Genomic DNA, 26697 nt, shown 5'->3' with positions numbered 1-26697 from the left:
TGCAAGAAATGTGGAGAAAATTGAGGGTATACATTCTGTGATGTATGCCGACGACATAACCATACGGAGTGCCAAGGGTAATGTAGGACAGACAGAGACCAGATTACAGGAAAGTTTATATCTTGTAGAGAACACACTGAAAGACAAGGGGTTGAAATGCTCGGCAGCCAAATCAGAACTCTTAGTCATTAAACATCGCAGAAAAGGTCGTAAACCCAGAGGTTACATTCCGCAAGATGAGCCAAGAGTGTGCTTATACACTCATGAAGGATCCGCAATCAGGCTAGTTGAAAAAAATCAAGGTTGTTGGGTATCACATAGATGGAAACAGTGCTAACTATAGAACAATACAACATATCTCGAATAAAACAGATAAAGTCATTAGGTTACTAAGGAGAATTGCCAATAGGCACCGAGGCTTAGGAGAAGACAGCGCTTTGAGGCTAATACACGCCTTTGCTCTCTGTCACGTCACTTGAGTGGCTGGATTATTCAAATGGAAGCAGGCAGAACATAACAAACTTAATGTGATGCTCAGGAAGCTCGTTAAAGTAGCCCTAGGGATACCCAGTAACGCTGCGACCGACAAACTCATTAGTCTAGGGTGCACAACACAATGGAAGAAATCACGGAGGCCCAACAGCTAGCGCAACACGAAAGATTGACAAAGCCACGAGCTGGCAGGAACATATTACAGGCAATAGGTGCAGAACTGAATACATCAAGGAGCCCAATAGAGGCTGACGTAGAATTAAGGACTGAAGTTAGGAACAAGATCAGAACCAACCCTCTCCCCAGCAACATGCATCGAGAATATAATGTCGAAAGGAGAAAGGCAAGAGCTAAAGCACTCTTGCAGAAAATAGAGCAGCAGAACCAACTGGCAGCTATAGTTGACGCTGCCTGGGTGAAAGGTAAAGAAGCATATACGGCCATTGTATCAAATTATCAAGGGAAGGTGCCAGACGCTCTCACTATTTTTACCAAGGACCCATGGTGACGGAACAAGCGGCCATTGCTCTAGCCATCAGGAGTAATAAGTGGGCCTTCATTTACAGCGATTCGAAATACGCTGTAAAGTGTTTTCATAAAGGCTACGTAGCTGGAGTTGCCGCTAAACTTCTTGAAAACATTGGGATTATGAGAACTGAAATCCGATGGTTTCCTGCGCATATGGGGAAAGTGGACGAGACTCGGGTAAACCTCAATGAGGTTGCTCATGACTTGGCACGAGGACTTGCTAACCGTGACAGTCACAACCGAGCCGTTCACCATCAAGCCAGGGAATCTAGAGATCATGTAACAACATACAATGACGTTACCAAACATTACTATTTAGGACGCAGACAATTCCCATTGCCACATTCAAAACTGAACAGGGTTCACGCAGTGTCACTGCACTTATTGCAAACGGGTACATGTCCCACACCATACAGCATTATTAAAATATATCCAGAGAGGGAGATTAAGATGGACTGCAACGATTGTAATGGCATCATTGGAATCAGACATATGCTGGCGGGGTGTCCCGCGACTCTCCCCAACCTCGTTGAAGAATGGAAACAGTGGCAGAAAAGGATTAAAGCCCATTTTTTCAAGAGCAACTAAGGGCAGCCCAGAGGGCCCATGATGTCGCTGAAAGGCTTGGCCTGACAGTGCCAACGTGGGAGCGGCCCGCCTTGGCTTAAGGAGTCGAGCCTCCGGACCTCATTACAATAAAAGTTTTCACACACACACACACCTCGAGCACGGCTCAAAAGTATGAGTCAGACGTAAACATTTGGAACGGTCGGCCAAGAGAGCTTCCGTAGAAGGGGAACGTGCTGTTTTGTTTTATTTTTGAGTATATTGAAAATTTTCGCGATTTGAGGCTAGTATTTCCTTCAATAAGTAAGGTATGAGCTTTGCCTTTTCGTTCAAAAAGCTCCGAGATTTGAAAGATGCGTTTAAGGTAAACATTTAGTTTCGCGAGGTGTTAATGAGTAGATAGGCTTTCTTTTTTGTGTGTGAGTAACCTGAACGTCAAGGTTATCGGTGAGAGGCCTATGGTAACGCGCGTGTGTATTAGTTCTATTTGGGGTTTTACGTGCCAAAACCACTTTCTGATTATGAGGCACGCCGTAGTGGGGGACTCCGGAAATTTTGACCACCTGGGCTTTTTTAATGTGCACCTAAATCTAAGTACACGGATGTTTTCGCATTTCGCCCCCATCGAAATGCGGCCGCCGTGGCCAGGACTCAATCCCGCGACCTCGTGCTCAGCAGCCCAACACCATAGCCACTGAGCAACCACGGTGGGTGCGCGTGTTTATTAGTTAACCTTCTTTATTTTGTCAGTGTTCTTTGAATTTTCTAAGCTTAGGCGCGTACATTTTCAATTGTGCATCATTTGCACTGAGAAGAGCTCTTAGTTCCATTAGCGCGTGTCCTGTGCGGACGGAAGGAAGCAGAATGTTTATGACTGGGTTGCTCGTGTGTGTTTAGGGCAGCCGTGTTCTGACTTCTCTAGTGAGCGTGCGTGCAACTAGTTGTTAGAAGACGCATTTTTAATGGCTCTGCGGAGTGCGTAAGTTACGCAAAGGTAGTTGTTCGTTTAAGGAACGCGTCCAGTATGGACCAGAGGAAGAAACGTAAGCGTGACGGAAAGTTTGCGTGTGACGCAAGCACGTGTTCGGAATAGGGACCACAAAGGTAGCGAGATTGTGATTACGTGCCTGTGGAGTTGACCAGACTGCTCAGTGGCACCAGTAATGCGGTAAGTACGCCACTGCGATAGGGTAAGAACAGGCTGTTCGTGAACTTAGGCTGCTTAAGTTATGTTCGGGCATTGGTGGTCGAGAGCCTTCGGTTTGGTTCTGCGTAAACATTTACTCTTGTGCAGCGCGACGGTCAGGTTTGGTCGAACTCAGGGGGAACGTGAACGCTCGCTTTGGCGGCATGAAATTTTGGGGCAATATTTGGGGTTCCCAGTTGAGTGGCTTGCATTGAAATTTTGATAGGAAGCCTGGTGGTTTAACAGCTGATTCCGGGCGTTTGCACGCTGAGTGGTATTGTGTTGCCGGGATCGACTCTTCTGTGCCGGTTGTTGTGAGATGGTTTAAGGCATTCCAAGTGCGCAGGGATTGCAGAGAGCAAAGCAGTATTCTTGCTGGCCAGCCATTTTGCTCCTGCCCAGCGGTTGTCAGCACTGGCCAGGCGAGATTTTCCGGGCCATGGAGGAGCTGTTAGGATTGGCCTGCAGGGGTACAGCTCAGCAAAACTATATCAGCCCGCTGCAGGTGATTCGTCGATCCGCAGTGGTGGCGCCCCTCAGAGAACCAGCGAGGACGACAGCGCTAATCAACCATGAACATCCTTCGGAGAACTGAAAGTCTACGGAAGCGTTAAGCGTTAATCCACCATGCACCTCGTTCGGAGGATCGGCGACGGCAGCAGGGCTGGCCACGTTTGGCGCCCCGCGTATTGTTGGTTGATTTGCCGGGTCTTCATGGTCTCTCTCTGCAGCAAGAAGAGTTTCCCTAACAAAAGGGTGCTTTGCGGTACGTGGGCCCCAGGATTCGTCACAGTCTGCTGACACTCGTGGCGACTACGGGAGAAAGGCAGCTCTGGAATTTAGAGGCGCCGGCTGGAATCAGGCGTGGCCACTTGGCTACGGGGACGCGCTAAACTCGGGTTCTGGAAATCCAAAGTGCGTACGCGTGTGTGTGAGCCCTCCTACTCCAAGTCGGGTCGACTACGCCCCAACGACTATGGACAGTCCGATTGCACAGCCGTTTCATTCACCTAGGGATTTAGGGAGAAAGGAGTGTTTATAAACGGCTGTTTGTCGGCTGCTAGGGTGTTCTCGTCAGCGTGCTCGTCAGTATGCGGTGATCGTGCTCGTCTGTGCTCATCAATGTACTCGTGATCGTACTCGTGAGCTGTGTGCTCGTAAGCTGTGTGCTGTATGCTCGTCTTGCGTGCTCCATTTGGGAGATACGCTAGACTGTCGATGTATCTGTTGTTTAAAATTTAAATACTGTAAATAAATCATGTTCACCTAGTTCCTCCCAAGTTCCTCTCTACGACCTTCAACAACATGTTTACCGCATACAAGGTAAACGTTTGAGCTACTTTGCTTGATTAAAAAAAGAACAGTTACCTTTCCTCTTCAGAGCCTTGAACATGACTGAACACGACACACGCTTCAAAGTTGTGTTTTAAAGCAGCGCTGTGCAGAACGCTGCGACCGCACGCACAGTGAAGAAGTTTTCCTTCACGTTCAGCACTTCGAGGGTACAGTTGATTTCCAGCGCTGCTGCAAGTTGTACGGCGCAGCCGTCATCAAGTTGCGAGTACATCATCTCCAACCTTCGCAGTCCCGTGCTCACCCGCAGTGCCTTTGCAAGTGACGCTGCATTGTTGCCGTCGACACTGCAACCACACAGGTCCAGATGCCTCAGGGTTCCGTTCACAGCCAAGGCTTCAAACACGCGGCGAATGTCCGCTTCGTTCTGAGTAGCGTCCAGTTCGCACTGGAAAAAGTGCAGTTCTTCAAGCGATGTACTGACTTCCAGAGCTCTTGAAATGCCGCCGAGATTCGCCCCACTTTGAAGGCTGTCGCTCAGATCCAACTTGCGCAGCAGCTTGGCGTATCGCACAAGTATCGCCACAGACGCCAGACAGTCGTTACCGAGAACGTTCTTGACGATGCACAGCTCGCTGAGAACACGGCAACGGCGCATGGCTCGGAGCAGCCTGTTGGTGGTGTTCTGTGACATGTCGTTACTCTCGAAGACGATGGAGGCAAGATATGGCCCGCGTTGCGGTTTATCAGCTCCACCATGGCGCCGGGAAAGGGCCGCACTAACGGGCGGTTGCGCGAATTCAAACTTTTCGAGTACGGCGAGGGCCGCCGATCCTTCGCCGAGCTCGCCATCGCTAACGGGCGTGTCGAAGGCGCCCCGAAGCACCAGACGCCGGAGGTTGCAACTCCGGCCCAAAGTCGGGGCGAGCGCCGACGCCGGCCTGCTCAGTGGAACAGTTGGCGTCCCTTCGAGCGACACAGACTGCACGCATCGGTGAACCTTTGGAAGCCAAGAGAGGACGTAAGCGGCATCGTACAGCTCCTCGACGTCGCCGTATACACGGACGCCTGTTCGTCGGCAGCGTAAGGAAGGCGAGCCTGCCGGGTGTAACATCTCTTAGTTCGAGGCTCGCCGGATGCAGGACCTTGTTCCATCGGAGCAAGCCACGACAGAGCCAGCAGTCGTCGTCGTCGGGTTCGTACTGACAGTGACGGTCGAGGTCCAGACCGCGAGCTGTCAGGCGCTCCACAATCTTTTCGGTATATGTCGTTATTGCTAAGATTTGCGCGCTTGGGTACCGGCATCCGTTGAGTTGCCAGGCAGATGAATTCAACTAAAGTTTCCAGCAACGTATACTACGCAGTGCTGCACTTGACAGTCTTCAGCGTTAAAGGCACAGTCCCACTTCCTTCTGAATGAGCGTTTGTATCGACCAAGTACGGCACTTGTGCTGTCGATTCTATAGCATCCACTGTATCTAGCTATACATAGTGGCATTCGAACAAAATTGTGAAAACTTGAGGCTGTATTTTGTACGTTGTTCATATGCGCTATAGCCTACACAACTATTCCTAGCATGCAACACAACCGAAATCGAAGTAGCAGACGACGTCCGTTGGTGTCCATGAAGATAGCGCTCTGAGGCAACATGCTCTGACATAAATAATGAGGCAGAAGCTACCATAAACAACGTTATCATCATTGTTCTTAGACATCTGTTATTATAGCGTGAAAGACGGCAATCCAGCATAGGATACAACTTGCGAACATAATGCCTACCATTATTCCACGCCTCTTATGGTGGCGCCATCTGAATAGACGCCATCTGAATGAAGCATAGAGCATTGTGGGGGTACAACAGGTATGAGGTACTGATAGGTATTTGGAAGGGAGTAATGGTGCCGGGGCTTACTTTCGGGAATGCGGTACTGTGTTTAAGGGCAGAGGTTCAGTCGAGACTAGAAGAAATTAAATCATTAGCACTAGGTGCCCACGGGAAAACCACAAACGAAGCAGTACAGGGGGATATGGGCTGGGCATCGTTCGAAGCCCGGGAAGCTCAGAGTAAAATCCTATACGAAAAACGTCAGAGGAAATTGGACGATAACAGGTGGGCAGCTAAGGTATTTAAATACCTATACAGAAAGAGCGTTGACTCACAATGGTGGAAAAGAACTAGGAAGCTAACCAGTAAGTATGCCAGACACGAGGACGAAGAAAGACAGAGCATTAAACGACAGGTTACAAACGCGGAAGGTAAAAATTGGATAAATTCAATGGAAAAGAAGCATAGTGTTGAACTATATCGAGAATGGAAACAGCAGATCAGGAAGGAAGCATTTTATGATAACTCAAGAGGCAGTGCCCTTCTCTTTCAAGCTAGGTCAGGATGTCTTAGAACGCGGAACTATAAAAAGAAATTAAACAAAGAAGAGGACACATGTACTATGTGTGGTAAATCTGTAGAAACAATAGAACACCTCATACTAAAATGTGATGGTATCAATCCCGATATCGATGCGGCCACAGTCACGCTTCCTGAGGCCCTACGGTTCAGAGATAATAGTAGTCATGTAAATAAATATGCGGTGTAAATTAGCAAAAGGCGATTGGAAGATTGGTGGCTCAAAAGCAGAGAGGTGACATAAGGTTAAAAGGGTAGGAAGACGTATTTAAAGAAAATCGAGAATTTTAATAACACACAGCACAGGTAAGTAAAAATAAAAGGCAAAATAAAAAGCTGAGCATGGTGGCAACTGCCATCACCCCGTTCCAAAGGGGACGCTCCATCCATCCATCCATCCATCCATCCATCCATCCATCCATCCATCCATCCATCCATCCATCCATCCATCCATCCATCCATCCATCCATCCATCCATCCATCCATCCATCCATCCATCCATCCATCCATCCATCCATCCATCCATCCATCCATCCATCCATCCATCCATCCATCCATCCATCCATCCATCCATCCATCCATCCATCCATCCATCCATCCATCCATCCATCCATCCATCCATCCATCCATCCATCCATCCATCCATCCATCCATCCATCCATCCATCCATCCATCCATCCATCCATCCATCCATCCATCCATCCATCCATCCATCCATCCATCCATCCATCCATCCATCCATCCATCCATCCATCCATCCATCCATCCATCCATCCATCCATCCATCCATCCATCCATCCATCCATCCATCCATCCATCCATCCATCCATCCATCCATCCATCCATCCATCCATCCATCCATCCATCCATCCATCCATCCATCCATCCATCCATCCATCCATCCATCCATCCATCCATCCATCCATCCATCCATCCATCCATCCATCCATCCATCCATCCATCCATCCATCCATCCATCCATCCATCCATCCATCCATCCATCCATCCATCCATCCATCCATCCATCCATCCATCCATCCATCCATCCATCCATCCATCCATCCATCCATCCATCCATCCATCCATCCATCCATCCATCCATCCATCCATCCATCCATCCATCCATCCATCCATCCATCCATCCATCCATCCATCCATCCATCCATCCATCCATCCATCCATCCATCCATCCATCCATCCATCCATCCATCCATCCATCCATCCATCCATCCATCCATCCATCCATCCATCCATCCATCCATCCATCCATCCATCCATCCATCCATCCATCCATCCATCCATCCATCCATCCATCCATCCATCCATCCATCCATCCATCCATCCATCCATCCATCCATCCATCCATCCATCCATCCATCCATCCATCCATCCATCCATCCATCCATCCATCCATCCATCCATCCATCCATCCATCCATCCATCCATCCATCCATCCATCCATCCATCCATCCATCCATCCATCCATCCATCCATCCATCCATCCATCCATCCATCCATCCATCCATCCATCCATCCATCCATCCATCCATCCATCCATCCATCCATCCATCCATCCATCCATCCATCCATCCATCCATCCATCCATCCATCCATCCATCCATCCATCCATCCATCCATCCATCCATCCATCCATCCATCCATCCATCCATCCATCCATCCATCCATCCATCCATCCATCCATCCATCCATCCATCCATCCATCCATCCATCCATCCATCCATCCATCCATCCATCCATCCATCCATCCATCCATCCATCCATCCATCCATCCATCCATCCATCCATCCATCCATCCATCCATCCATCCATCCATCCATCCATCCATCCATCCATCCATCCATCCATCCATCCATCCATCCATCCATCCATCCATCCATCCATCCATCCATCCATCCATCCATCCATCCATCCATCCATCCATCCATCCATCCATCCATCCATCCATCCATCCATCCATCCATCCATCCATCCATCCATCCATCCATCCATCCATCCATCCATCCATCCATCCATCCATCCATCCATCCATCCATCCATCCATCCATCCATCCATCCATCCATCCATCCATCCATCCATCCATCCATCCATCCATCCATCCATCCATCCATCCATCCATCCATCCATCCATCCATCCATCCATCCATCCATCCATCCATCCATCCATCCATCCATCCATCCATCCATCCATCCATCCATCCATCCATCCATCCATCCATCCATCCATCCATCCATCCATCCATCCATCCATCCATCCATCCATCCATCCATCCATCCATCCATCCATCCATCCATCCATCCATCCATCCATCCATCCATCCATCCATCCATCCATCCATCCATCCATCCATCCATCCATCCATCCATCCATCCATCCATCCATCCATCCATCCATCCATCCATCCATCCATCCATCCATCCATCCATCCATCCATCCATCCATCCATCCATCCATCCATCCATCCATCCATCCATCCATCCATCCATCCATCCATCCATCCATCCATCCATCCATCCATCCATCCATCCATCCATCCATCCATCCATCCATCCATCCATCCATCCATCCATCCATCCATCCATCCATCCATCCATCCATCCATCCATCCATCCATCCATCCATCCATCCATCCATCCATCCATCCATCCATCCATCCATCCATCCATCCATCCATCCATCCATCCATCCATCCATCCATCCATCCATCCATCCATCCATCCATCCATCCATCCATCCATCCATCCATCCATCCATCCATCCATCCATCCATCCATCCATCCATCCATCCATCCATCCATCCATCCATCCATCCATCCATCCATCCATCCATCCATCCATCCATCCATCCATCCATCCATCCATCCATCCATCCATCCATCCATCCATCCAAACGCTGATCCTGAAGGCTATGCTTCTACTTGTATGCGGCGAAAGCGATTGCGGGAGCACGTCATAATGCGTCGGGTTTTGACAGGCGGTGTCTAAGGCCACAAACCAGCAAAGGTTTCCTCTGAGCATGCTACCCTTCTGCTATGATAAGCCAAACGCACCTCATTATTTCGTAACAAGTAAAATAAAATCAATCCCGAACTCTAAGGTCATGGTTTTAACCCTTTGAGGGTCGATATTTTTTACCATATGCGATCACTCAGGGTCGATTTTTTTTATTGCACATTTAAATTCTTCAGAGGGACCTATTTCGAAAAAAAATTACCGTAATTTTTCTAGGGTGACCGTAAAGTGAGAAAAGAATGTTTTGCGTTGGCATATATGTACTGTTTATTCATGAAAAACAGCAAAAAATAGCAAATAAAGTTATAAGAATTTAAAAAAAATTGGCGCATTGTTATATACAATGTCCACACGAGAAAAATACACAAGAAGAATGCGCACACGAAAATTTTTCGCAAGTCTCAAATGTTCCTCTTGCACTAATATTTCTTCAGCGTGTGGTAGTCCTTGAGGCGTGGCTCCACACAGAGCGGTTTGTTGCACTCAGCGCACATGTATTTTGTGTCCTTGCGACGTTTTTGCTGCCGAGTGGTGTTGGCGCAGACGTGGCACCTCCTCTGGGTACTGGTGCCCTCAGTAGCCGTGGGAGGAAACTTCTGAATAAAGTGCCAAAAAAGGAAACGCATGCACGGCGGCATCCTTCGTATGCGGACCCCTGTGAGCAACAAACGAGCGAGTAACAGGCGGTCACCCTTTGAGTTTTGTGAGCGAAAGAAGCTGAAACCGCATGCGGAACAAAACCGAAACTAACCGCCGCGCGCCCGCGAGAGCGCCAATACGCGAGCGGTAGCAGACGCTCCGGAGCAAAAAAAGAACTATACAACGAAAACCGAAAGAGAGAGACGCGAGAAAAAAATTCCATGTATTCCCACATAGTGGCAGTACATGCCAGACAAAAAAAGTTAGGAAATTAGCGCGCGTTTTAAACGTACAGACGGCGCCGTAAATATACGGCGTCGACCATTTTCGGACCTGTTCGCGGTGCCGTATATTTACGGCATCGACCCTCGAAGGGTTAAGCGCTGTTTACGATTACAGAACGCAGCTGTATACGTCTTTTCATTTCGCGATATATTGGCTGGCGCGGACAATCTGTCTAGTGCGGCACCCATTGCAAACAAAGCGAAGTGTGGCGCCACTGTCTCGTTAATCGGGAGATCGCGAGATGCAGCCAGTGGGTGACGCGTGGGCACGATTCACAGCAGCCGCGGCAGACAGACCGCCCCTCATGCAGCTCTTTGTTTCCGTATTTGGTATCGGTGGCGTCATCGGTGAACAGAAGACACGCGCTACTCTGGCGCCGTCTCGTAGCCGTCGTCACCGCAAAACGCGTCATGCGCGGCACTAATCTTTTCTTCTCGCGCTCTTTCATAATTCGCTGTGCTCGTTCGTTCGGTTGCGATAAAGCCCCTTAAACTTCGTAAAGTAGTGCCACGCTTTGAAGAATGCCGCCTCATCCTTGCGCGCTCTGGCCGAGGCTGTTGCCGCGTCGCTATTGGCCTAATAGCCTCACGTGGGCCCTCAAGCCGTGCATCAGCGCCATTTTTGCTCGGGAAGCGTCTACGGAGTCGCGAGGAGCGCATGTTGGCGCCCTTGCTACCCTCGAGCAGTGTAGGCGGCGCCACGGTCGAGGAGGGAGCGTGAAAGAAAGGAGAAACGAGGATGAGGGAAGGCGGAGGAGAGGAGTGTCCCTACTTTACGAAGTTTAAGGGGTTGTAGGTTACGAGCACGACCTACTGTATAAGGGCTCTACCACAACCTTCGCATTTCGCGAAGGTTGTGGTAGAGCATCGCACGCGATATATATATATATATATATATATATATATATATATATATATATATATATATATATATATATATACATATATATATATATATATATATATGTGTGTGTGTGTGTGTGTGTGTGTGTGTGTGGTGTCCCAGCTAACGTTAGCTAAGCAGTTCAAATAAAACAAATATTTATAAAAATTCGCCAACCATTACGATATACTCCTTAATGCGAAATTTGAGCGTAGCTCTGCACATGTTTTCATTTCGCGATATATCGGCAAACGACGGAGCGAAGCGTGGCACGACTGCCTCGCTAATCTGGAGATCGTGAGAGCCAGCGCGTGGGGGTGACGCGTGGGCGCGACTCGCAGCAGACGACGCCAACAGAACCCCCAGGCGACGCGCGCTACTCTGGTGCCATCTCGTAGCAGTCGTCGCCGCACCACGCTTTTCTTCTCACCCGTTCGCCATACTCTTCCCCTCCGCTTTCCTCCTCGCGCCTTCCATCCCCCGCTGCACTCCGCGTTCGCTTTTTGATCTTTCGCTGTGATCGTTCGTTCGGTTACGATGACGCCGACGCTCATCGCAGGAGCGCGCGCCCAATGCGCCAACCACATGGAACGTACCTCCTGCGCTTCTTGGAGCGCATGGCTTCTTTTGGCGTTGGCGCACCTGTATCGCGCGTGGCGATCGCACTGTTATCTCAGCCGTAAGGTGTTCTTGGTTAATGCAAATTGAAGTGAGTACTCCCCCCATCCCCCCAATCCAGATCGTATCAGTCGTGGTAAATGCGTCATTTTCACAAGCAGCAAAATGCGGGTGTCGACGGCAGACGACACAACTCCGAAGATATATACGTCGGAAATACGCTCCATGTGGTTACCCCTTAAGAGCCACGCTCTAAAGCATGATGCAAGATACGATTTTAAGGCCTACGCTGTTCCGTCAGTCAGGCCTATGACGATCGAACACCGTATAGGTATTATGACTGTATCGTGCACTGCGCCCGTGAAATCTCCATTTTCGTTGAACAGTTTAATTGGCTAACGTTAGCTGGCACATGCGGTAGAGTGCTCTCAAGATCACTGAGCTGCATGGCACTGAGATAATGTTACGTCAGGCGACCAATTCTCAACACTGTCACACCAAAAATAAAATAAGAAGCCAGTATGGTCGAATGAAATCAACATATTATTTCTGTAAAAAGAAGAAAAGGAAATGTTGGAGAGAAACACACTGCAACCTGTTACAGCTTTGTAGCAAGCGTTCAATACCACTGCGGTACACGAGCTATGGTGCATCAGACGCGCGCGCGCCAAGGTGTTCCTGCGCTGTTTACACCGCTGAAAAACCTTGCACGGCCTAACGCATAGATCGGACGTGAACGACGGTTACACCGTGGCGTCGACGTACAGAGCTACATTTCGTCTTCGAAGGCAGTGTCGTCTTCCGCGAGGACTTCGGGATCTCGGTGCGAATTCGTCTCGGGCACCCGGTAAGCGGTTGGCGAAGCGGTGCGGGCGTCGCAGAGTTGACACCACAGGCCAAACGGCGGCGTCGGACGGTCTTCCTCGTCCGAAACGACGCTGCGGGTCGAAGGGCGCCGACCCGCCTTCCGAACGCGACTCAAGAGGCCACAGCCGTCGCCGCAGTGCGCCACGACGAGGCCCGCGAGGATTCCCGAGACGTGGGCGGCGGTGGAACTGCCCGCGACGAACAAACGCAAGTGCGCCAACTCCAGCAGCACGCCCGTCCAGAAGGGCACCGGGATGTCAAACGACGCCATCTGGTAGCCGCGGCTGTCGCGGTGCTTCCTGTAGTGGATGGTCTTCAGGGCCAGCAGGGTGCCGATCAGAGTGCAGCCGGACGAGACGGACAGGTACGGCGCCGGGGCTGGGACGACGCCTCCTCCGGAGGCGATCGCCGCGTACTTGCACGCGATCCAGGACAGGCCGCGCGGGAGGAGGTGCCCGGCGCTCAGCAACCCGGAAGCCAGGAAGAGAAAACTGCGCGGCCAATAAGTTGACGCGAAGCGCAGTGCGAGTGTTCTTTAAGTAGACGCTTGTAACAGAGACGTCGCACCAGTTTGCACCGCTGGTCATTGTATTGAACACTGATGTGACCTACACGTGGTCTGACCACGACCTAGAGAACGCGAATGTATCGAAAGTGTCCCATATAAGTAAGTACATGTAAATTTTTCTTCTTGCCCACTTCTCAGTGCGCGTAAGTACAAAATATGTGTTTATAACAAATACTCGATATAACGAAGGTAATTTGGAGAGCGCAACTTCATTGTATGGCCTGATTCGACAAACACCTGCGCAACACGTGTGCGCTGCGGTCATCTCACGCAGTTCGCTATCAGCGAAAGCTAGTACCGACAGCGTGCCGCTTCCTGTCGGTTAATGTGTCATTAGGGATGATTTGATACAATGAACTGAAGGCCCCGATAAAGCGCATGCGTGCGGGAGGCCGCTCATTCGTATCGCAATTTGACTTCATACAGAACATCACGGTGATGGCGACGACAATAATTCGCATGAATTGCTCATATAGGTTTTTTTTTAGTTGCACCAAATTAAAAAAAAAAAAACCCTATGGCAGATAGCACGATTTTAACCCTTTTTCTAAATTACTCGATTAGGCAGCCATTACTTCTACGAGAAACAAAAAAGTTTAATTGAATATGTACCATAATTACGCTAATTAACATATAAAGTAATCGCTGTACGGCGCGTATTTCAGTCTACGAATGATAGCCGCTAAGTCTGCAAGGCGTATCAATTTGTAACGAATTCTCAGGACTGTACCAGTTTCGAAATTTAAAAAAAATCTCCGTTTTAGCACAAAAGTGTAACCGGAACACCAACGCATTTCGTCAGACACTGAAAATTAATATCGCGTTCAGAGAATTTGTTCCAAGTGTATACGCCTTGCGAACTCACCAGATTCATTTCGCAGATAAAAAAAAGATATATATGTGCCGAAGAATAAGTAATTATAAAGCAGTTAGTGTAAATATGTTAATTCTTTTTAATTATGTATTTTGATTTATCGTACAAATGGGCGCGTCGAGTAATTCAGGGGTTAGAATTGTGCTATTTACTTTAAAAAGTTGGTAACCTGTATTTAATTGCTACCACAACGACATGAAAAGCGTGACGTCGAGAGACAGGAAGGCATACGGCGTTGCCTAAAATAGAGCAAATTAGTGCAGCCGACACTTCGTTCGAGATTCCACGAGGTCGCGGGATCGAATCCCGGCCACGGCGGCCGCATTTCGATGGGGGCGAAATGCAAAAACACCCGTGTACTTAGATTTAGGTGCACGTTAAAGAACCCCAGGTGGTCAAAATTTCCGGAGTCCTCCACTACGGCTTGCCTCATAATCAGAAAGTGGTTTTGGCACGTAAAACCCCATAATTAAATTATTATTCGTTCGAGATTGAGAGGAATACATCTATAGTTGGTCAGGCCATGCAAGCCTCGGTACGCACTGTATTTGGTGTGTGTTTGCGCTGTGTACAGTGGCGACCAGCCAATCGTCCAAGACTCTAGCCAGCGGCTAGCAAGGATGGCAATCGTATGACGACGACGTTACATTCAATATGACCAACGCGCATTCCGCAAGAGCTTTCCGTCGAGACAGCAGCCAGCAACAGCAGCGCAGCAGCGGGTGAGTTGAAGGAAGAGAAAAGAAAGATTCGCTCTTAAAGGGGCCCTGAACCACCCCTCGGGCTTGGTGAAATAACATAGTCCGCGGGTAGCATACGCTGTTGTGTACATCTGGGCCAAGTTCTGCTGTCGTACGCGGTCCGTGGAGCTCGCAAGCGGAGCGCGAGGTCACCTTTTTCTCAAACGCTCTCGTTTCAAAAACCCCATGCTCCTCGCTCTCTTCTGTGTGCTTTATCTCGTCATAAAGCACACTCCAATACGCGGCTGCTATTGGTCGCTGCGCTCGGCTACACCGCGGTCGCCGCGAGGTGCGGGCACGAGCCCAGTGGCTAAGCGCACTGCGGCTCTCTGAGGACAGCCGCGTCTGGCTTACGTTTAGTGCGGCATAGGCACCAAATCGGAAATTCGAACTGCGCGCCACGGTGACGTCTCCGCCGTAGCCTTCGCAGTGCACGGCATTAGAGGAGGAAAGGGAGCACAGCTGAGGCGGTGTTTGATTGCCGATAACTCCGTTTCTGCTGAACGCATTGAAGTACTTTTCGCGGCAATTAAAGTGGTTCTGAAATAACCTATCTTCACTTCAAGTACGTGTCTTTCTCCACTAAAAAGTGGTTCAGGGCTCCTTTAATATTGGTCAGTGATTATGAGCGAGTGTCGACTCATTGAGCCGATTTAAATCGTCACATACAATCATCAGCCGTCATAGGCCGTGCGCTCCCCTCCCATGCCAGCCATTGATATGCTGATAGACCACCGGTTATTTACGTCTTCTACGCATCGCATACGACAAGGTCCACTCAGACGTTCCTTTTCCAGATTCCGGTCAACGCGACATTTAATAGAATTTTAGCCTCTTTGTTTACTACTTTCGTTAACGTGAGTGCCGGAAAACCGGACAGCAGCATAGTTTTACGGTGGCTAACGTAATAGTGTGCATCGATAAGCGAAGAACGAGCGCGTCAATTAAGGCACCCTATGGCGGAAGCGCTAACAGCGCCATCTCGTACGCAACGCTTTGTTTAAACGGAAAGTGTTAGAAACCTTCTTTAGTTGAATGGCTTACCTTGCCGCAAGAGAAAGAAAAAAGAAAATAGTACGCGAATTATTGATGCGTTTACAGATCGCGGTCGTCGTATTTTGAGTTTTGTGCGCTCTAGCTTAACTTGGCATCACAAAACGTCGCCTCGAATGCTCGACGCTACCGTGACATTTCTACAACGGAAGCGTCGTACAGTGCTGACCTGAAGTGGCCAAGGTCACGTTCGAGGTCTGTGCCCACCGCCAAAAGAGACAGGCCGATGTAGGTCACCTGGTAGACGTTTTCAAGGTACAGCGCCGATAGAAGGGGCGGTTTCCAGACGGGGTAGCGAAAAGTCAATGTCGACTCGGCCGCGGCCCAAGTGTCCGGGTAGGGCCCGCACAAGAAGGCGAAGACGAGCGCCACGACGAACAGATACGTGACTGGTGCGTTGGGAACGACGCAGAGGTATATCTGCCTCCGAGGGTTCGGAATCCTGCAAACAGAGAAAGAAGTCCCACAGTCTCTGCATTACCGGCAAACAGTCGCAGCTAGTCGAAGGAGTGCATGGTCACAACAGAATGCGGCAACTCGATTGAGACGCTTACTTATTCGGTAGTAAACCTGCGATTATTTTACGATGACGGACCTTGTGGTTAACCTAGTGCGAGTTTCGTGGCACCGTGTACTGGACCGATAAACCGCTCCGTGTACTTGCACAACCCGCGGTGCAACACACATGTGCAATCCTGTCGATCGGTGCACGATACTGTTACTCAGACCAGCACCACATTTTATGGTTGTGCTACCCCGTCTCGCTCTCCTCCCTTCTTTCTGGAGTTCGTTCACCCCCCCCTCCCCCCAACAACTCACTCGAAACATGCCCTACCTCTTCGAGGATCGAAGTGCAACTGGCGATGGTCAGTAGCTGACTGAGGCGTCGGTGCTTCAGCGCCGCCGCCCTTTCCCTTTCTCGAGCGCCCATTCACAGCTGTACTGCGCTGCGCTCTCTCTCTCTCTCACACACACACACACACACACACACACACACACACACACACTGAACTGGCGCATAATTCTCGCCGTTACCCGGTGCCACCGAAGATACTTTGGTGGACTACGTTGAGAAGGGCCTGGAGAAGCTCACCATCGGAGTTATGGACTGATGGCTGCTTAGCGCAGAGCATCCGCCTTCCGCGTTTCGTTTACAGGCTGACCTCTTGCATCAATTGCAACCACTTACCGTCAGAGCTTGAACTATTTATGACCATGACGGCCAGACTCGTCCGTAACGAATTGCGCGTAATTAATTATACGGGTAATTATCTACATGTTAGGGTAGTTTGGTAATTGGTTGATTACCTTTTTACACGGTAAAGTCAAGTGTAATTCAATTACTTTTTTTTTTCCGGCAACATGTAACCAGTTACTTTACTGATGACACAAGCTGTAACAGGCGAGGCAGCTTTGAGCACTCAATTGAATTTGCCGGGAACTACAGCAGAAAACCTGTGGATCGTTCTGTGGATAAGCGCTTATCGTTCTATGGAGCCTTTCCCGCGACGAAACAACCTTGTTGTGTCGCTTGTGGCTGGGAGTGGCGTTCACGAACGCATACTCCTACCGTATGGGAATGGCCGAGAGCCCGATGTGCGACTCCTGTGGGTGCGAGGAGACCATCGAGCACCTATTGTGTACCTGCCCTCGATACGATGTCCAACGCCTCTCTCTGCGGGCAACTTTACGCCGACTAGACTCGAGACCGTACACCGAGTCAAAGATACTCGGACCGTGGCCACACCCGTCACTGGCTCGAAAAGCGATTCGTGCACTAGTGCAGTACTTGAAGTGCACCGGCTTAAGAGACCGTGTTGAGAATTGGTAGCGACCGTCGCGCGTTTCGTGCAACCGTGGTTGGGGGCCCGGCGACGCACCAAGAGGGAGCCGGCGAACGGACGAGGGGGCGCCCCGCTGGGCTGGTGTCCCGACCGGCGCCTCGACCCGCAACCTGATCCGTGCCCCGTGTTTTCGGTGGACCGCCTGCTGGGCACGAATGGCCGGCGCTTCCGAGAAGGACGAAGGCGTCGGTGCGGCCAAAACTCCTATTTTGTATTTTCTTTTCTCTTCCTTTTCTAGTCACTGCGATGTCTTTTGTAAAATAAACGTTCAGTCTTGAAGCGAACCCCGACGAGTGAGAATCGTTCCTTCGAGGCTCCTGCGTGCGCGGCCGCTGTATACGCAGCCGCCCGAAAGAGTCTCACGCAGCAGCAGTTTTTTGTAGTCGCACTCGCGAAGTGACCTCCACAGAGCGTTGGTCGTAGCCTTTAATTATTCTACATTTTCTGGTGCCGAAACCCGGGAGTGCTACATCTGGAATAACTTCGCCTGCTGCATCATGGAGCGACTACAAAGGAAGCAAGCGGCCCTGCGACAAGCCATCGACACCACCATCGCAGCAGCCAGCACCTTACTTCAAGCGACAGAAGCACCAACCGTTGAGCTCGAAGAACATTTGGACATCCTTCTTGAGCAAGCTGAAGAGCTTAAAGCAGTCAACGACGCTATAGAAAAGAAAGTGGACCTACAGGAGCTCGACACCGTATTAACAGAGTGCGCTGCGTACAGCTTGAGAATTTGCACCTTGAAAACAAGGATAAAAAGGGCCCTGAGAGGTGGAGCCGCGAGCGAAACGAGGTCAAGTACGCCATCAGAAACAGGAAATAACTATGGCCACGTCGCACAGTCAGGTTCCGTCCAGCATGCAGTTACGACGACTCTTCAGCTACCGTCGACAACGACAAGACTTCCGAAGCTAGAGATCCCCAAATTCGACGGAAACCTGCGCTCATGGCACAGATTCTGGAATCAGTTCGAGTCTACCATCCACAAGAATCCAGCTCTACCTCCAATTGACAAGTTTCAGTACTTGACGAGCTATCTCACCGGCAAAGCAGCAGCCGCTATCGACGGGCTACCACTCAGTGGCCGAAATTATGAAATTGCAGTGAAGACATTAGTCGAAAGATTCGGAAAGGACGACGTTATCATTGAAGAACATCTGTCGAGGTTGCTCAACATCCGACCTGTCCATAACATCCTCGACACCGAGAGGCTGCGGACCCTTTATGATGAGGTGCAGACGGGGGTTCGGAGTCTCGAGGCATTGGGTGTGGCGTCGAGCACTTATGGAGTGCTTTTATTGACAGTCCTACGGAAGAACATCCCGGATGAGCTTTGCCTCGGTTACTGCAGACAAAAGACAACATGTGCAGTCGCGCCAGGAGATGATCTTCAAAATTTCCTCAGTTTCCTCAAGACCGAAGTAGAAAGTCGAGAGAGGGCCGAATGTGGAACCCGTCAACAGCTGAGCACCGACAGGCTGAGTCGCTCGATCCGCAAGGATATTCCTGAAAAGAAGGCGTCCGCATCGGTTTTAACTGCCGTCTTGAAAGCTGAAACACTGTGCAAATTTTGCGAAGCGAGCAGCCACTTAACCGCCGACTGTGATGTTGATTTGACTGCGGATCAGAAGAGGACAATTGTGCAGCGGGAAAGACTCTGCTTTAGGTGCGCCAAGGCAGGTCATCGAGCATACGAATGCCGCACAGCAAGATGGCTTAAATGTAAGAGATGCTCCGGCCGCCACGTTACAGCCCTGTGTAACCTGAATCGACCACCAGCAACGGGAAAGTCGGAAAAGAAGACTGTACTCACTGAGACAATCGTACAGTCTTCGCTGCAAGTCGAAGGCACCAAGAAGAGAACCCGTGTCCTTCTGCAGACGGCTCAAGCGTGGGTTCAGGGTAGGGAGAAGCGAGCGATGGTCAGGCTGATGATTGACGGCGGAAGTCAGCGTACCTTTGTCAAGAAAGAGGTTTCACAGAAGATGGGACTGCGTGTGATGGGAGAGGAGACCCTGAAAATAATGACATTTGGAAACGACAAGCCGTCTTCAGGAATGAAGTGCCGCCGAGTGGAGTTATGGCTGTGCAGTCGACACAACGAAAAAAAAGATCCGCGTTGAAGCGCTCGAGATCCCACAAATCTGCTGCGACATCGTGCCAGCACCTGAAGCGTCCACCGTCACCTACCTCGAAGAGCAAGGCCTCGAACTCGCCGACAGTACGCAAGATGGAGCAGAGATAGGGCTGCTGCTGGGATCCGATTTCTACTGGGAGGTCACAACCGGTAGTGTCAGGCGCCTGGACAGCGGTCTCGTAGCCGTGGAGACCATTTTTGGCTGGACCCTGCAGGGGACAACGCACACCACAGAATCAACAGCAGCGTACGTGTCCACTGTGGGAGTGTTGCGCGTGGCTGTCATCGGCGAGGAAGACCAAGACGACACTGCTGCTCAACTGAAATCGTTTTGGCAGCTCGAGCACATTGGCATTGTCGACGAAGGAGAGGCGGACGTGGAAGACAACCAAGTTTTGCGGGAATTTAGGGAGAACGTCTCCAGGAACAACTGCCGATATCAAGTTTCCCTTCCCTGGAAAGAGAATGCTGGCGATTCGGCAGACAACAAAGCCACGGCTTTCAGTAGGCTCCGGTCGTTGACGACAAAATTTGTGAGCAACAGAGTACAGGAGGTACAAGCACTAACTCATCCCGCTGTTTGGAAACATTGCCCGGGGAGAGAAAATCCAGCAGATCTGTTCACATGGGGCATGCTGCCCTCCCCTTTGGTTATCAGCGAGAGCTGGTGGACGGGACCGAAATGGCTAAAAGGTGTTTCAAACGTACGACGCGATGCCTTCACACGTCCCTGAAGCTGAATGTCGCACCGAAGAGCTCCGTAAAGTTCACGTGCTGAACACCGTGACGCTGGTAGACAAAATGCCTCTCATGGATCTTGAGCACAAGAGCTCAATGACACGGGTACTCCGTGTCACCGCATGGGTTATGCGCTTTCTTCATAACGCACGAAACGCGTCAGAGAAGCGAAGGGGAAGCCTGTCAGCGGAAGAGTTAGCACAGGCCGAGAGTTACTGGCTGAAAGTATCACAAAGAGAAACCTTTGGGAAGGACATCCATTCTCTAATCTCTACCGGGACACTTAATCGTAAGTCCGCCATCGCGGGTCTGACTCCATTCATTGACAGCGATGGCCTATTGAGAGTTGGAGGCAGGCTACAGAATAGCGCGCATAAAGAAGAGACGCGGCACCCAGTTATTTTGTCCGCTGTGCGTCCGTTTACACGCTTATTGGTGGCCTGGGAGCATGGCGGCTTTTACACGCTGGAGTAAGGGACACTCTGACTCAACTTCGCGAAAGATATTGGATCCTGCGAGCAAGGCAGGCCGTGAAGAAAATCATTCGTCATTGTGTTCCGTGTCAAAGACAAAGCAGCCGCCCCGCGGATGAGCCGTTTGCACCGCTCCCATACGACCGTATCCGCGAATCAGAGCCATTTGAAATTACTGGAGTGGACTTCGCAGGGCCGATATTTTATATCGAGCTTGGAAATTCTTACAAGGCCTATATAGCCCTGTTCACATGTGCCACCACGCGAGCTGTGCATTTGGAACTCGTCAGGGACTTGACAACACAATCTTTCCTTATGTCTTTCAAGAGGTTCGTGGCCCGGCGGGGAATGCCCAGGAAAATTTATTCAAACAACGCTCTAACGTTCAAGCGAGCGTCGAGAGACTTGGAAAAGCTATTCTACGCTATAAAAGGAGGCGAGATGCAGGCTTACTTGGGCGACAACCACATAGCCTGGAAGTTCATCGTAGAAAGAGCACCGTGGTGGGGCGGTTTTTGGGAACGCATGGTGCGAACTGTTAAGACAGCGCTGCGAAAGGCCCTCGGAAGAAGTGCCTTACCTTATGACAGCTTGACTACCGTCCTCACTCAGATCGAGGCGGTTGTGAACTCCCGCCCGCTCACGTTCCTTCACTCGGACGCGGGGGTGCTTCTGCCCCTAACGCCATCGCATTTCTTAATAGGGCGCCGAATGACAAGTTTGCCTAGCACTAGAGAAACGGTCTCCAGCGAATCTACGAAGGCTGCGCTCACAAAACGTTGGCAACACCGTATGACACTTGTCGATTCATTCTGGAGACGATGGAGGCAGGAATACCTACTAGAGCTTCGCTCTGCTTATGTTACCGCTCAGCGCAAAGAGAGAAGCATAAAGGAAGGGGACATTGTCCTACTCGGGGAAGAGAAGGACCCGCGACAGATGTGGAAGCTGTGCCGGGTTGTCGAGACGTTTCCTGGAAGGGACGGCCGAGTTCGAGCATGCAAGATTTCTCTGCCGGACCGAAAGCTGCTGAGACGACCGGTCCAAGCCCTCTACCCGCTTGAACTAGGGGAGGAATGAGCCGACGCTCATTGCGGGGGAGGTTGTTGAGAATTGGTAGCGACCGTCGCGCGTTTCGTGCAACCGTGGTTGGGGGCCCGGCGACGCACCAAGAGGGAGCCGGCGAACGGACGAGGGGGCGCCCCGCTGGGCTGGTGTCCCGACCGGCGCCTCGACCCGCAACCTGATCCGTGCCCCGTGTTTTCGGTGGACCGCCTGCTGGGCACGAATGGCCGGCGCTTCCGAGAAGGACGAAGGCGTCGGTGCGGCCAACGGACAACTCGTATTTTGTATTTTCTTTTCTCTTCCTTTTCTAGTCACTGCGATGTCTTTTGTAAAATAAACGTTCAGTCTTGAAGCGAACCCCGACGAGTGAGAATCGTTCCTTCGAGGCTCCTGCGTGCGCGGCCGCTGTATACGCAGCCGCCCGAAAGAGTCTCACGCAGCAGCAGTTTTTTGTAGTCGCACTCGCGAAGTGACCTCCATAGAGCGTTGGTCGTAGCCTTTAATTATTCTACAGACCGTTTGTAGCGTCCTTGTGTATATGGTGTCCCTCCCACACGTACTCAGTGCTTGCTCTCTCCCTTTATTCCTCTTTCTATTCCCCTTTCCCCCACCCCAGTCCAGGGTAGCAAACCGGATGATGTTCTGGTTGACCTCCCTGCCTTTCCTATCCTTGTTTTCTTTCTCTCTCTCTCTCTCTCTCTCTCTCTCTCTCTCTCTGTGGATCGTACCGCAGCAGCCTCGCCGATGTGCATATTCAGACAGGCAAACCCGGATGCTCAGTATTCGTTTAGTCATCTTGACGTTTCCTTTAATGTTGCGATGACGAATGTAACTGGTACTGCTAGTGCTCCGTAGTGACAGCCACTTTGGACGTTGATGCAGGAAATCACCTGCGAATGATGTTTTCATAGGGTTTCGTTGGCCCTAGCGGGAGATTCTCCTGCGAACCCCAGCAATTATCCGACGCGTTCGTCGCGGCACTCGATAACCACATGTCCTGTGCGCTCGCACGTTGTAACACCACCCTCGAGTTTTTAGTGTTTCGTGAGTGTTTAGTGTCGCTGCCGATATCCTCACAAATGAACGTGGAAAGTCGACCGTCAAAAGCTTCGAAAAGTTATTGTTAGTGAAGACAAACAACGTGTGAACGGCTGCAGAAGACACGCACTGAAAAGAGCCAGGCCAGCTCGTTCTAGTCATTGGATTTGCGCAATCTTAAACGTGGGTAAAAAAAGTTGCGCAAATGTAATCGGATACGAAGTTCACTAATATGGGAAGTTGGGCTAGTTGGTGATTAATCATCATACCTTGCTGGTGAAACAGCGCACTCACACGGACACGGAGAAGACACACAAGAAAAGACGACACTCGACACAAAAGACGTTACAAGATAGTTGCGAGTGCAGCGAGTGTCGTCCTGTGTGACCTCACCGTGTCCGTGCCAATGCGCTGCTTCGCCAGCAAGGTATAATGAGTAATCGGATACGTTTTCGTAATTGTTCACTTACTTTCCATAGAGCAGTAATTGGTCATTGTAATGAATTACATGTTTTGATAAACTAACTGTAATTGGTTACTTCTTTCTGTAATGTACGTGTACACGTCTGTCAATGGCCAGTAAAAGCCGAGCGAGACCCTATACACTGCGCCGGTCGCAAACTGGTCGCGCTGTTGCCAAGCGTAATACATCGCTAATTTTCATAATAATGTTCGCGTTTCTTATGCATTTTCAGCACATAATACAATACACTCTATTCTCGCAGCTGCACTAAATGGTATAATCGTGAGAAAGAACACGTTACACACGCTGATCTTTCAGATGACAACAAAAAAATCTCACCTGACTATGAGGCCTCCCAGCCTTGTGTCACATAAGAAGATGCCCACCAAATATCCGCTCATTATCGGGATCGAGTTTTTCTCTGAACAGAAGGACAGCAGCACAAGTTCGAACAGAGAGTACAGGAATGGCCTCATCCCGAACTGGCGGTCTCCGTAGTAGACCGTCGAGTCGTCGAGGTAACTCCGAATGACCATGTCCAGCGCCACGACGACGCCGGCCAACGTGTGCATGCACGTCGCGCAAACCGAAGGCTCGTCGGTCAGTTGGCAGACGACAAAGAGATAGGACGTGTTGACGAGTCCCACGAGTACCACGACAACGGCCAGGAGTGCGACGAAGTGCGCCGGACCGAGGGCGGCCTCGAGTAAGAGACCCTTGAAGAAGAAGAAGAGCGCGCCGAACGAGAGCTGATCGACGTCGGCGTGGTGGAAGGCCGCGTAGGCCACGCGCCCCCACTGTCCTTCGAGCAGGATGGTGTTGACGCTGGCGCACCGTTCGGGATGGTGCTGGTGCAGGAAGTTCCAGTGGGTCAGCGCCTGCATCCAGATCACGGCGAGAGTGGCCCACGGTACGCGAGCAGCGGCGTACGGGTCTTCGGCGTAGGCCTCGGCCAGCAAGGACGTGTGGCGGGCGTCGTCTTGTCTGGGAGGCCGGTCGGCGGCTACCGATCCGGCGGTGAGAACCGAGTCGGATCGCTCGGCAGACGACGCGTCTGCGGTGGCCTCCGGTGTCTCGTCGAGCGGTGGCCTAGGGGTTTCGCGCCGCGGCCCCAGTGACCTCGGAACGAGCGTACCACGTGATTCCAGAACCGGCACAGCCGGTTCGTCGAACTGCTTAATCGCGGACTCGGCCCCATTTATCAGATCGGCAGCTGCGGAGAAGGTTGCTGCGTTTCCGCACTGCGTGTTCCTTATCGCCGGTGATGGAGACACTTCGGCGAGCTGCGGCTGCCTCGCGTCGTTCCGGGGACTCGCGGGCCACGTGACATCGCCGAAGGGATCCGAGAATTCCGTAACAAGTAGCGGCGTATCCTGGCACTCCGACATCGAGGAAACTCGCCGGAGGCTTGGAGAACGCGGTCGCAAAGTTGAGTTGGAAGGCTTCGACCTCGATATTGTTTTCGGTTGGTCTCGCCTTGCTGGTGAAACCTGGCGAGACAGGGATCTGTAACCGACGGTTGCCGGCACCGAATGGCGAGCTACCGGTGCGACTAGAGAATGGCAGTTCGGTATTGGTTTTGTCGCATCTACTGTTTCATATTGCCGTCCTCTCGGCGATGGTGAGTCCTTTGCCAATGTAGAAACGCCTTGTGGGGTTCCAGAAAATCCGCAGTCCTGGAGTCGCAAATCTTTCTGGGCAGTTAAAATTCCCGTCTCTGGACACTCGACAATGGCAACCTGTGCGCTTGCCAGCGGTGGGACATCGACTCGAATGCCTTCAGCTTCGCCCTTGGCTGGCGGCCAGAAATCGTAGTCGTTGTCATTAGAGTCCATCCCGGCGCAATCAAATTCCGCTGAGGTAGGCTCACTATACGGAACAGTCTTGCTTGCACGGGCCTTGAGGAATTCGCGTCCACCTTTGCTCTGAAGCTGGTGGTGGTGGTTGTGGTTGTGCTGGTGATGGTGATGATCCGTCAAGATATAGCACGTACCCACACTCGGGGGTGGGCCGAGAAGTGGGGCGTTTGAACGCACTGGTATTGATAGGAACGAATGGATAATTAGTAAAGTTGAAAATTTTAAGAAGAAATTTGAACCAGATGAACAGGTTAATAAAGAAACGAAAACGCTCCCTGAATGATTTAGCTACGGCGACTCTGTACCTCGTTTTCTTCTTCTTCAGCACATTGCGTGACATCAATTCTTGTTGTTTTGTTTTTTATGTGCCTTACTCTCGCCCAATTCTTGGTCAATCCGCTGTACTGGGCTGTGCCAAACTTCTCTTGGAACCAACCACCAACTAACCTTGTTCAGTTTCTTTTTTTTTTTTCGTTTTGACGGATGTCAGCGCTAGGCATTTTAGGACAATTTGCTCAACGGTGGCCAAACTCAAGCCTCCTGTTTAAAGGAGTATACCCGTTAGAAAACGGGCACTAGATGCGCAAAGTCATTGCTGCAGCACTTGAATCACTCACGGCTGCCCACGTAAACTTTATCTACTCGTTTTGTGTGTTTGTATGCGCGACTCAATAAAGTGGGACAAAAATATTACAGAATGCTTTCGGATGTAAAATAAAATTTTAAAAGTGTATTCCTGCTTATCTAACGCAAACGTTCACTCTTTATTTGATTCGCTCATTTCTGTTAGTGTTGTTAATTGTACGTTAAGTCATTTTCACGGCTTTCATTTGGCCTTGCCCTGTCATTATTTCATCCCGTGTCCGCAATGTGTGAAGTAGTAGCCAGTGTGTACGCAACCAGATCGTCGCCGACACGTCATTTTCGGCGGTCCTTTTTCTTTTCGTACTTCTACACACTCGTTCCAAGAAGGACACTACACCCTGTCACCAGGTGTCGGCGCAGCCCGTGCAGGGGTTCGGGGTATTCATCATCATCATCATCATCA

At 50.6% G+C, this 26697-nt stretch overlaps 2 protein-coding genes across 2 annotated transcripts in view; one reads left to right on the top strand and one right to left on the bottom strand.

Annotated features, from left to right (window-relative positions):
- Positions 1 to 26697, top strand: part of LOC142557285 (uncharacterized) — a 91157-nt gene that overhangs the window by 41486 nt on the left and 22974 nt on the right. The window lies entirely within an intron of this gene.
- On the bottom strand, positions 12506 to 25625 carry LOC142557904 (uncharacterized). The gene is made up of 2 exons (XM_075670106.1): positions 24130 to 25625; positions 12506 to 13285 (listed from the first exon to the last, which is right to left on the bottom strand). The coding sequence occupies exons 1-2, from the start codon at positions 25623 to 25625 to the stop codon at positions 12697 to 12699; spliced, it is 2085 nt and encodes a 694-aa protein (XP_075526221.1). The 3' UTR covers positions 12506 to 12696.

This window comes from Dermacentor variabilis, chromosome 9 (genome assembly GCF_050947875.1).
Source record: "Dermacentor variabilis isolate Ectoservices chromosome 9, ASM5094787v1, whole genome shotgun sequence".
Lineage (NCBI taxonomy): Eukaryota > Metazoa > Arthropoda > Arachnida > Ixodida > Ixodidae > Dermacentor > Dermacentor variabilis.
The sequence above is the reverse complement of the archived record's forward strand: the minus strand, read 5'-3'. Positions and strand labels throughout refer to the sequence as shown.